Raw genomic sequence first — 12,451 nt, 5'->3', positions numbered from 1 at the left:
TCCTGCAGTATCAGCTAAAAACAGGAGCCCTACCCGGCTCATCTGAGCCGTGCCCCGGGGAAGGCTCTGGGCACAGAGTCAATGCTTTAATGCTCTGTGCCATTCCCTGCACACACACACACACACACATCCCTCACTCCCCCTCCAGAGCCCTTTCCAACGTCCTGCAGTGGTTTAAAGAGGATTTTTTTTTTTTTATCCGTGCGTGCCTGTCTTTCCTCCAGACCCTCTCCCGGGGGACAGGCGAGCCCGTCCTATCAGCCCTGGAGCTGGTGGCTCCTATCAGAGCTGCCACCCTCCTCCCCAAAGCCGCAGCCACAAAGGCGCTTGCTCAAGAGCAACATTCCTGCTCCCCGTGTCCCGGGAACAGCTGTGCCGAAAGGATGCCGAGAATCCCTGCGAGGCTCCAAGGAAAAGATATTAACGCAGGGGGGGAGCAGCAGCGATATAATAAAAAGTCATAATAAAAGAGAGAACCACTGAGTGGATTAGCAGCCCAAACGCCGCTTGGCTTTGGGTTTCCTCTCCTCCAGCTTTTCCGCGCCGCACGACAATCCGCTCGAATTCCTCCAGCCCGGAGACGCTCGGCTCCTGAATTTCAGACAGAACTCCTGGAGGTGGCCAGGCTGCAAAGGCTGAGGGCACGGCTGGGAGTGTGACTGCACTGAGCTCCACGGAGGGCACGTAGGCACCGGCAGCAGGCGTTGGGCGCTGCGTCACATCGCTCGCCCATGTCTGCACCCACCCCGGGTGTGCCCCCGTGGGGAAATAAAAGGCAGGTTTGGAGCTTGGTGTGTGTTTCTCAAGTGCACAAAGGTCGTAGGATACATCCCACTGATCTAAAAAACCCTGGTGCCTTCCACATCCTCCGTGGAAAGAGCGGAGAATAATAAAATAATGCAAGGGATCTACAGGGATCGCCGAGTTCAGGTCCTGACCCTGCACAGGACAGTCACAGGTCCTGTTCCTGGCCACCAGAGAGGAAAGATCAGTGCCTCTCCCCTTTCTGAGGAAAGAATATGGTTTTCCCCGCTGGACTGCTCCAGCAGCACTGACCATGATGTAGGGTTGGGATGTCCCCACAAGGAGCGAGCAAACCCAGAGTCCTCACCCACCGTGTACCCAAATCCAACACCCACCACAAGGCGTGCAAGGACAACCTTCCCTTTTCCTGCTTTAGAAACACCCAGGACAGTTTTGGGGGCACAGAGCATCTGCTGCCCGGAGCCACCGGCTGTGTCAAGAATTCAGGATGAGACAGCAGCGAGGGCTGTGGCGGTGGCAGCTGTTCCCTGCCCGCAGCCCTCCTGCCACGAGGGCATTTAAATTTTAAAGCACACTCCCCACTGCTTTCTCCACCATTGCTGCCCAGCTCACATACACCCTGCTGCCAGGAGCTGCTGGCCCACGAGGCACCCATGGGTTCGCTGGTGGCCAAGCTCCTTCTGCCCACCCTCAGCTCCTTGGTCTTCCTCCCCACCATCAGCATCGCGGCCAAGCGGCGTTTCCACATGGAAGCCATGGTTTACTTCTTCACCATGTTCTTCGTGGCGGTAAGAAGTTCTCAATTTCCCCTCTCCCTGCATGTTTTATCCTCCCAAATGCCCCCCCATACCTCTGAGAAGCTGATTCACCCAAGAGCAGCCAGCACAACCCCTAAAATATCCCTTTTCAGTTATTTCCCACTGTGTGTGGTGCCGAGCAGCTGATTCTCCGGTTTAGGATGTCCTACAGTGTGGCCTTACAGAGATTTAGTGGTGTTTTATGAGTGAGATTAGGGAGAAGGTCTGGGTGCAAAGAGCCTTGACTGATTTGCAATGCTTTGGAGCTGGCTTTTCCCTTTGTTTTACAGCTGCTAAGTGGCAATGCTGAATTTAGGCTTTAAATTGCCTCCAGAATCTCTTGCTCTGCCTCTGTCATTTTAGCCAAAAGCACATAGTAGTCAAATTATTGATTTTGCAATTGCCAGCTGGGGATGGGAGCAATGCTGGAGTCAGGGGAGTTTCTGCGCTGGGAAAGGAGAGACTAAAACAGGCTGAAAGATAAAAATTATTAACCCTTTGTGGGTTGAAATGTGTCTTTTACCAGGCTCTGATTCCCTGGCCTTCCTTTGTGTGGAAATAACGAGTGAAGAAATGTCTGTACATATAAAAAATATTCTTATTCCTGCTCCCAACCATGTGCTGCCCTGGGCTTTGTATCCCTGCTAACAGACACCAGCTGAGCACCCAAAGCAGCATTCCCACTGGAAAAAAAAAATCTCCCATTCAACTACATTTCAATGGTCTGCTAAAGAATATGAAACAGCTCAGCAAGCCAGCTGATGTTGCATTTCCCACTAATCCCCATCCATCTCAAGGCATCTCGTGAGGGTTGGCACATTTCTTGTACAGAGAAACTGAGGCAAGGAGTAGATAAAGGATCTTGCCAGGTTGAAAAGCTCTTTCACAAGGCTCAGAATCAGGCTGGTCTCCTGTTAGAGATCCACAGAACATCCTTGACCATTTGAGCTGATTAAACCACGAGGCAGGGGGGAGAAATTCTGCCAGTTCTATAAAAACTACGGGAGCAGTTAACATGAAAACATCCCCGAGCCCCCCACCCCAGCTCCCCAGGGAAGCCAGACATCTACAATTTCATTTTGCGCTGGGTCTGTGTCTGCTCCACCTCCCCGAGAAGCCAGTAGGAAAATTGGCACATGTTTCTATGGGAGGTGGAACAGGTCCTCCCCAAAGAGACTGAAGAAGCAAAATCTCCCTGAGTGGGGAAGGGAAAGAAGGGAAAGGAGGAGAGGCAGCTGCCAACATGGTGGGGAGGGGGTTGGAAGGGCAGCAGCTGCTGCTGTTGCATTTTTTGTAGCATCCCACTCCTCCTCCAGCAGCAGAGCTGAACAGAGCAGTGAAAGCACATGGCCGTGGCAGACAAGTGCCAGGAACACACTCTGCCTTCCACCCTTTCCTCCCCCCGGGCTCCAGACTCCCCGAGCCCAATCTCAAGCAGGGAGAAGAATTACAGCCATGGTGCAATCTTTTCTAGAAGCTGCAGCCAGCCAGAGGGCTCGCAGCAATTCCCATTATAAATTATATCAGCATCCCCACTGGGCCGTGACAGCGAGCAGCGTTCCAAGGGCGCCCTGCCAAGCAGAGCAGGGACTTCTTCAGGAACAGCAGAGCTCCCTGGTGCTGCCACTGCAAAACCTGCAGGGCTGAAGGCTGGCAGGAAAAGGAGAGAGCCAGGCAAACACTGGGAACATTTCCCTGATTGCACTGGAAAAGGTCTCTTGGAGTGGTCTTCGTTTATGTTGCATGACAATGGAGTTTTTTGCAAATAACCTCATCAATGAGTTAATGGGCAGGAACTGGTGGTTTTTAAGGGAATGCACTAATGAGTGAATTCCCCAGTATTCAGAGTCTGGCCATATAAACCCTGTTTAGCCTGGACAGTGACCTGGCATCCATACACATTTCATCAGGACACTCATTCTGGATTGTTTTACAAGAATCTTTCGCAATTAAAACCGCAACCCCAGAGTCCTCCTTCTGCTGGAGAGGCCGTCCCCCAGCGCCCAGCTCAAAGCAGCTTGGTCATCAGATTGCAAATTCTGGCCAAGAGGCAAATTAAAGCTTGTCTTAGTTTGTACTAAAAGAGAAGAATGCTGATTCTTGGGCAATTTGCAACCGGGAACGATGACATTATCACTCAAATATATTCATTACTGCATATCAGTGATCCTGCTGTAGCTGACGCTGTTCTGGCCTGGCTGGCCATCCTCTCAGCAGCTACACTATTTCAAACCAGTTGATAAGAGCCTTTACCTTACTGGTATGTGGGTAAGAAACTGATTTTTTGATATTTTCTTTTTATTTTTGAATAGTTTTACCACGTTTGTGATGGCCCCGGGCTATCAGTGCTGTGCTTTATGCGCTACGACATCCTGGAGTACTTCAGCATCTACGGAACAGCCCTGTCCATCTGGGTGTCCCTGATGGGTAAGAACTGGTCTGCCGTGGCTCCTGAAAGCTGCACCAGTGGCAGGAAGGGCTGGATTTGTCAGGATAGCTGATGGCACAGTCAGTGGGGACAGTCCCCAGAAATGCCGCTCGCTCTGAGCTCCACCTGAGCTGCCACTGAAGCTGTCCTTTGTGGAAGTCAGTCTGTGCTGTGGATTGATCCAGTTTTGTATCATTAACGCCTTGGAAAGTCTTTGTAATCGGTGGGATCCAGACATGGAGCTGTCCTGAGTGGTGGCTGGGGACGTTTTGCTCCTGGAGATAAAGAGCTGTGGCACCTGCTGGTGGTGCTGGCCAGGCGTTCCTCTGCCTGCACCAGCTCCAAACGTCCTCTGCTCCAGATGACAGTAACACACTGGCAGCCTTGTGCTGCAGTTCAAGGCAGGACAAGACTAGGAGATGACCGAGTCTGAAACCTCATGTAGCAGGGAATTTCCCATTTCTCCTCATTTTCCCCATACCAGGCCCATCAGCTTGTCTTGCCTCACTTAAGGGCAGTAAGAAATGCAGAATCTCCCACTTCCCTTGGCAGCATGAGAACCAAAGTGGTTCAGTCAAAACAAATATAACTTCCCAGTTTATCAAAAGCCTGGTCTGGGCTGATGGGAAAATTAGATCTGCTCAGAAAAAGCAGAAATTTATTTCACTTCCTTTTTACTATAAATCCCACCCCTTGCCCTCTTATTCAGTTTTCCTTTCCCCACGTTTGCTTCACTCTCTTTTTCCTCATTTCGTTCCTTATTTGCCGCCAAAACAAAATATAATAGAAACAGAAAAAATATGAGGAAGACAAGAAGTTCAAACCTATCAATATCCCATTTTGTCACCATGAGTTTTGGAAGGATGTATTAATGGCAGGAGAAGAGAGCAGGGTCAGGGGAGAGAGATGTCCCAAAAAACAAAGGTTTTGCTCAAAAATTTAGACTATTTCCAACCAGTTCCCACTCCAGACAGAGTTCCTATTTCTCCCCACAATGAGCTGGAGTCAGCACTCCAATGTACACCCCCAAAATGGCCACAGGATTTTCCCCTCTGCCCCCCCCCAAGGATGGTGCAGGACCTCCAGCAGGGATGGGGTTCCTGCAGCCTCAGAACTCAGCACAAACAGGGGTAAGACCCTTCAGCTGGGCAAATTCATCCTGTGGGGATGCAGGAGTACCCCCCTTCCAGGGCATGCAGTAGGATAAATTTACCATGCAGGGAAAAATACGTGGGGAAAATATTACCCTTAGAAATGGCTCTGTCCCATCAAAATGTGAGTCCCAAGGGGGGCTCCCCCTCTGCCCAGGGCACCTCAGTGCTCCCTCTGCTCAGCTAGAAAAGGCAACGAGGCAAATCATTTCCAAAGGGCATTTTCAGTGGATAACAGCAGTGTCAGGGTAGGTCAGAGCTGATCCAGACACTTTGGCTCCTTGCAGCAAAATTCAACTTGATTGCTTCATTACTGCGTTCAGAAACCTCGCAAAAAAATACAAACCCTGGACTAGGAGGTTTAAAATATTGACCCTCTGGGAAACAACAGAGATTAACATGCGGACATTATCCCTTAGCCAAACTCCCTATAAAAGCACGATCCAAGGACATGGAAGGTGTGGTGACTGAAGGCCAGGGAAGCCTCTCACTGTGGCTTGTAAAGCCCGAGTGCACATGTGCGGACGCAGACCCTCGGGCAAACTTCCCGGAATGCAAATCCAGGACAGCCATAACACAGCTGTGCAAGCTGGAAAAGCATGGAGCCCACTGGGATCCATAACTTTTATCAGTTATTACCCCATTCTGTGCTAAACAAAAGCCTCTAATAATTTACTCACACTGGCGACTTCCAGCTTGCAAACCCCAGGCAGGTGCTGGTGTGGCCGGGCAGCTGGGACCCCATGGCATCAGTGGGGGAGTTCCACTGCTCTGGGGTGGTGGAGCCTGTGCCAGAGTGAGCTGGCAGGTTTGGGAAGGCTGGAGATGCAGAATGAACCCAAGAGCTGATTGTGGGCTCGCAGGGCATGAGGGTTTTAGCAATCGCCTCTGAATTCTGGGGCAAGGAAAAGGGAAATCATAGAGTGGTTTAAAGTGGGAAGGGATTTTAAAGATCATCTTGTTCCAGCCCCTGCCATGGACAGGGACACCTGCCACTATCCCAGGTTGCTCCAAGCCCCACCCAGCCTGGCCTGGAAGGCTTCCAGGCATGGGGTAGCCATAGCTCCTCTGGGTAGGGAATCTCCTTTAAGCTCCCCCATGCAACACTGAAATAAAACCCCAACAATCATCTCCTGGGCCCACCACTCAGATGCCTCGGGGTGGTTTGCTTTGCCCCATGTGCCTCAGTTTCTCCAGCAGTGTGACATTAGAAGAGCAAACCAGACACAAATACAACCCCAGGGCAGGGGGGAGAGACCCCAGGAAGGCTTTAGGGGAGCAGCTGAAAAAGGGGGGCTGTGACCTGGTGCTCTCCGTTCTCTGTCCCTCAGCCCTGGCAGAGTTTGACGAGCCCAAGAGATCGACCTTCATCATGTTTGGCGTCCTCACCATCGCCGTGAGGATCTACCACGACCGCTGGGGCTACGGCGTCTACTCGGGCCCCATCGGGACGGCCGTGCTGGTGATCACGGTCAGATGGGTACGTGGGGCAGGGATGGCCTCTGTGGGGTGCTCCTGCCAGGGAAAGGGCTGAACCCTGCACGGAGGAGTCCAACCCGTGCCAGGGATTTCCTCTTCAAGGCGCAGCTCTCAGTCTCACAGTGATTTCTCCTTTAACCTGAGCAGAAGGCAGACAGCAGCCTTTGTGATAAATGCCAGATTCGATCGGTCTGAGCAATCTACCACATCTGTTGTCCCTGCATTTCTAATCAGGAGGAACGTATTTATGGAGTTTTTACAGCTACTCAGAGGCAGAGGGATGTGGTAAACTGCCCCAGATCTGGGGGAGATGTGGATAAAAGCACGGTGATAAAGTGGGGAGGAATCTGTCTGCAGTCTGCCTGAATCCAGCTGGGACAGTCGGGCACAGTGCTGCAGTCTGTGCCCCACTGTGCTGCGGACCCAGCTGGGAGAGAGGTGGGGAAGCCACTGCAGGAGTGGGCAAGGAGTGATGGGATAAAAATTGCACAAAGATGATGCCAAACATTGTGGAAATACGGTGGTGCAAGCCCCAGTTATAAACTGTCACTAAGCCAGCAGCTAAAAGCAAGTGGCCACCATGGGGAGGGGACGGGCAAGGAGGAGACCAAGGCACGGGAGCACCCTGCATCCTCCAGTCTGCAGATGCTGTGCTGGGATCTGCTCTCCCACAGCTGGGTTTGTGAGGGCACACACTCCCTGAGCTGGCTTTGGGGCTGAATATTTAAAAAAACAGTGTTATTACAAGGAATGAGGGTGGAGCAGCCAGCTAACTCCAGGTGAATCCACTTGGTGTGCTCTCTCCTTCCTCCCAGCTGCAGAAGATGAAGGAGAAGAAAGGGCTCTATCCTGACAAGAGTGTCTACACCCAACAGATCGGTCCTGGCTTCTGCTTCGGGGCGCTGGCGCTGATGCTGAGGTTCTTCTTTGAGGTACCTGTGTGCACACTCACCCTCCCTGACTCTACAAGGTGTGAGGGACATCACCAAGAGGGGGACAACCCCACTCACGCCACTCGGCTGCCTCCAGCCTTGCAAACACCCAGCTCGGGCATGGGGCTCCAGGGGTGGCATGCTGGGGTCTGGCAGCAGGGACGAGGCTCCCTCCGTGCTTGTCCCCAACCCCTGATCCTTTCAGAGCAGGTGTGACAGCAAGTGGCACACAGGGTGATGCTCTGTCTCTTTTCCCCCCCTTCAGTGAGTGACAAGGACAGGGATGTGCTTTCCTCAGGCACGCGTGGTCCTCAGAATGGCTTTGTCAAATGCGAGCAGGGTTTTTTGGAAACTGGGCATGGGTGACTTAAGGACACCTCACAGCGACGCGGCAGGGACTGGATCCAACCCAGGCACGGCCGGATCCAGAGCTGGCTCACGCCAAAGAAAAGACTCTCAGTGACTCCCAGGGGCATTTGATCCTGTGTTTATATCCTTCTCCTCCTGCTGCTGGCCAGTCCCCCTGTCCTGCTTGGAAGGGTCCCGCCGGGCAGGCGATAACCCCCCGACACAGCTGCCGGCCGTGCCTGCGCTCAGCCCCGCCGTTACGGCTGCTCTGTGCTTTGGGAGCTGCGAGATACAACCTCACAGGCATCCCCAAGGATTATTTTTCAAAGCATTTAGTAATTGCAAATTCTAGCAGAACATAAAAATGTCACTTAGCAGAAGCCGCCTCCCCGCGCGCCCCGGCCTCGCCGCCGCGTCCTTTGCGGGGTAATGAAACACTTCATTCAAGAATCGGGAAATGTGCAAATTAGAACGTGTTAAATCCCCTTTGCTTTAGGGGTTTTTTTTCCACTGGAAATCCTTTCTTCTCTGACAGCAAAGGGAGGCAGAAGGTTCAGGAATCTATTTTATCCCCTTCCTCTTGGCTACTTGTAGAAATTTAATGTCGCGCACCTCACGCGAGCCCCCGGCCCTGCTGCTCCCGCTCCTCACGGCGCTCTCCCTGCCCGCAGGAGTGGGATTACACCTACGTGCACAGCTTCTACCACTGTGCCCTGGCCATGGCCCTCGTGCTGCTGCTGCCCAAGGAGAACAAGAAGGCCGGGAGCGCCGGGACCCCCGCCAGGCTGGACTGCTCCACGCTCTGCTGCTGCGTCTGAGCCCCCGGGCAGGCCAGGCACGCGTGTTCCTGCCCCTGGGTGATGGAGGGAGGGCTTCAGCCAAAAGGAAAATGCCTGCCTGCTGGCTTTTCCTCTGGCATCTTTTCCCACCAGCTCTGTGCCCGCTCTGGGGTTTTCTGCCCTGGGAAGTTCCCTGAGTAACCTGGTCTAGTGGAAGGTGTCCCTGCCCGTGGCAGGGCATTGAAACAAGATGGGCTTTAAGGTCCCTCCCAAACCATCCTGTGATTCACCTTTCCACTATCAGCCCTAGCAAAGCTTGCACTTCCAATTTGGTACGTATCCATATTTTCCCCGGAGGAGCACTCAGCTGGGCTGTGACCTGTCCCCTGCCCCAGGAGACCCCTGCCCTCCCAGCCATGTCACCTTCTCCTGGGCTGTCCCGTGCACTGACCTGGCAGGACCCAAGTTGTCCCCTCCATGCAGGTTTGCCCAGCCCGTGCACACAAAGCTTGGTTTGCAACACCCAATTAACAGAACCTGTATTTTTTGTGAGATATTAGCTATTTTATTTATGCATTCTCTTGATGTAAATAATATATACTAACAAAGACCTTGCCAGTGTGCAATGCCAGCATTTCTTCAGCAGGGTGGGAAACTTTCCAGCTCCGCTCAGCTCAGTTGAGGGCAGATGCCAATTCCAAAGCAGAGCTCTGGGCACAGCCACCACAGCCCCTCAAACCTGGAGGGACCTGCAACACTGAGCACTTTGTCCTTGCAGACCTGCAGGCACAGGCAGCAGGTGCCTCATTGGTATGGAAAGTACATGGAAAATGAGAGGCAGAGAAAAGAAGCTCCTGGAGGGAGGGGGGAGGGCTGTAAGCCTATAACATCTCCTCTAACAGACTATTTACTATAGCAGAAGTGTATGATTTATTTAGACTGTCTGGGAAAAAGGCCAAGACTATATGTCATGGACAATTAGAGCAGTATTGATATACAGAGATGTCCACAGAAAGCCCACATTAAGCCTGGGTTCCTCTGGAAGAGAAATCCACCCCAGTCATTCATCAGAGCAACTTCCTGCGACAGGGCAACAACCAAAACTGAATGAGCTTCCAACAAAAATAGAAATGAATTATGAACCCCCCAGCATCCAAGAGTCACTGGCAAGCGGTGGCACAGCTGATGCAGCTGCATGCAGAGGCAGAGCTAGCAAAGAGCTTTCAAAGGGTTCCCCAGCACCTAAACCAACCTAAACCACAGCTCCATTCCTTCCCAGCACCCAGCCCCCAGGATGTTTACAAGATGCTCTCAGGGTTTGTGTGCAAGGCTTTTCTTGCTGCTTGCACGCTACTGGAGCTCCTTGCCATGTGAGGGCTGCTCAGGGTGGCCCCAAAAATCAGGCCCAAGTGCTCTGATTTGGAGTGAAAGAAGTAGTTCAACACTGCCTGCAAGAGATGCCTCTGAGGGTGCACAGCAGCTTCCTGAGGGGTCACCCCCACGGGCATCCCACGGCCCTGCTGGCTCTTCCTGGGTGTTTGTCACCAAAATGCAAATACTCAACCTGGATCCTGCCCAGCAGTGCCAGCAGCCTCCCTCGCTTGCTGCAGCCACTGATCAGAGCCTCCTTCACCCCAGCAGCTCATTTTGGGGCTGTCTGGTCCCTCCTGGGCTGCAGTGACAGGCACAGCCCTGCAGCAAGCCCTGGGGACATGGGCACTGTGGGCATGGTGAGGGTCCAGTGCTGGGAGGAGGGCACAGGGTGACCACAACACCCGGCTGGGGCTGAGCATGAGGGACCAAAGGTTGGCAAACCCCATGAAACATGGAGGGCGCGTTACCTGGGGAGCAGCTGAGTGGATAAAACCTCCTGCTCCCACCTGCCACATATTCTGCTGAAAAAAAAACCCAACCAAATTGTCTCGCACACAGCAAAAGGTTTGCTTTGTCCCCTCCTCTCCCTGCTGATGCCCCAGGGTGATGCTCCAGCTCTGCCAACCATCCATCCCTTCAGCCAGCACCCAGCCTTGGGGCTGACACACACCTGGGCACGCCCGCAGGGTCCCTGCCCTGGCACCAGCCCCGAGCTGATGGCAGCACCTGGCACCCCAACACCGGAGGAAGGTGCAGGGCTGGATCCACTACCCCGGGCAGGATATCCCCTGCAGCACCAATGCAGGGAAATATTATAAACATCTACAGCAACGTAGACAAAACAGTCTCTTGTAACCTTTTAGCGCTGCCGAGAGCTTTGCCTGTAAGAGCTCTTGAGCCCCTGCCAAAAATTCTGGCTGTTTTCATAAGAGTAGGTGTTTTCGTCTAAGGTGCAGTCTGAGTGCTGTGACCTTTGTCATGTCTGCTACTGAAATTTCCTGCTTCTCTGTTATTCTCTTCTTTGGTAAGACGATATGAAACCCAAAACTTTTATTGCCCCTTTTAAAGTGTCTTTATAGCTCCCCGTCTACTTCATATACTGTCTTACTCTTCAATGCTGGGATATTACTTATGGGATCCGGGCTTGATGCTGCAAAAGGCATTTGGGTTTCACAAAGCCCAAACCGCTAGGGCTTTTTTAAGATCAGCCAGAGGGGGGGGAAGAAAAAAAAGGCATAAAAAAGGAAAAAAAGGAATGAGAGGGGAGGGACTGGGCTTTCCGCTCCGGAGGCATCGGCATCTGCTACCAGCGCAGTCTCCCCCTCCTCTGTCAGGCCTTCCCGGGCACAAAACCCAAAATTTGCTTTGTGTCTGGGTCAGCATGGGGTGCCCGCGGACCCCGTGGGGATGGCATTGCACAGCATCTCTTCCCCTCCTCCATGCCCTGCCAGCTGTGCCCCGGAGCTGGCAGCTCAGATGTGGCCGGACAGCACAGCTGGTGCCAAACCCGGTGTGCAGCAGCTGGGGCACATCTGCCCTGGAGCTGGCACTGGGGGAGGCCAGCCCTGCTTGGGGGGCTCCCATGCACCCCATTTCCCAGCCCAGTTCTGGTAACAGAGCAGACACATGAAGGATGTGTCCCTAGGGAAGGGTCGTGGGTGCCGAGGCTCTGTGCTCCCAGTCCCGTCCCTCAGGCTGTGGATTGTCACCTCCCTGTCATCCTGATGACAAAGATCCCGTGGGATCTCATCTGCACACTCCCCAGCATCCCCACTGCAGTGGGAACAGGGATCTGGTGTGCCAGAGGGGACACGGCTGGTGGAACTGTCCCCTCCAGGGGACATTCCCCCACACATGCCTAGGGCAGGGCTGGCGGAGGAGGGAATCAGAACCTACTCCTGCTGGAGGGGAGGCTTCCAGAGATGTCTAGTCAGGCTCAGCGCCAGCTAATCTTCCAGGCAAACTTTATCCAGATCCTTTTGGCTGCAGAAAGTGAAAAACCAGCCAGACCCAAACATAAAAGCCTGGTTTCTGCTGCCAGCTGCATGGGGCACTCCAGAAAAGGCCTTATCACCATGTGATTTTGAGAGACGGCTTCAGGTTTCTTCCTCATGCTGCTCTTCCCTCCTCACCCTCCCGTTGCCATTCCCCCATGCATGTTCAAGTGTTGAAACCAGCCAGGTTAATGCAGATGGTGGGGCCAAGGTTTTCCTTGTACCCACTTAGAAGCTGTCAGGCCACAGTGACACCACCCCACTTCAGAGTGGTGTTGCTCCATCCTGAGGCACCAGGAGGTCATTGGGAGCAGCCTTCTCCCTGGAATTGCCAAAGGAACCAAAGTTTCCCCTGGAAATCCAAGAGTGGTGGTAGGGGCAGGAGCTCTGTGGGGAGTCCAAGG

The 12,451-nt window shown here is 53.2% G+C and overlaps 1 protein-coding gene across 1 annotated transcript; it reads left to right on the top strand.

Moving 5' to 3' along the window:
* The first annotated feature begins 1,356 nt into the window (after positions 1 to 1,356).
* MYMK (myomaker, myoblast fusion factor) lies at positions 1,357 to 8,724 on the top strand. The gene is made up of 5 exons (XM_038156451.1): positions 1,357 to 1,553; positions 3,875 to 3,989; positions 6,473 to 6,621; positions 7,436 to 7,552; positions 8,572 to 8,724. Exons 1-5 carry the CDS (start codon positions 1,419 to 1,421, stop codon positions 8,716 to 8,718), a joined length of 663 nt encoding a protein of 220 aa, XP_038012379.1. The 5' UTR covers positions 1,357 to 1,418; the 3' UTR covers positions 8,719 to 8,724.
* The last annotated feature ends 3,727 nt before the right edge of the window (positions 8,725 to 12,451 follow it).

This window comes from Motacilla alba, chromosome 17 (assembly GCF_015832195.1).
Source record: "Motacilla alba alba isolate MOTALB_02 chromosome 17, Motacilla_alba_V1.0_pri, whole genome shotgun sequence".
In the NCBI taxonomy this organism is placed as follows: Eukaryota; Metazoa; Chordata; class Aves; order Passeriformes; family Motacillidae; genus Motacilla; species Motacilla alba.
Note: the sequence above shows the minus strand (reverse complement) of the source record. Positions and strands in the feature narration are given on the sequence as shown.

Excerpts from the sequence above, each read along its gene's own strand:
- MYMK (XM_038156451.1), top strand. The coding sequence starts at position 1,419 with ATGGGTTCGCTGGTGGCCAAGCTCCTTCTGCCCACCCTCAGCTCCTTG. Across the intron at positions 3,990-6,472 it reads CATCTGGGTGTCCCTGATGG|CCCTGGCAGAGTTTGACGAG; the intron begins GTAAGAACTGGT and ends TCTGTCCCTCAG. Across the intron at positions 7,553-8,571 it reads TGCTGAGGTTCTTCTTTGAG|GAGTGGGATTACACCTACGT; the intron begins GTACCTGTGTGC and ends CCCTGCCCGCAG.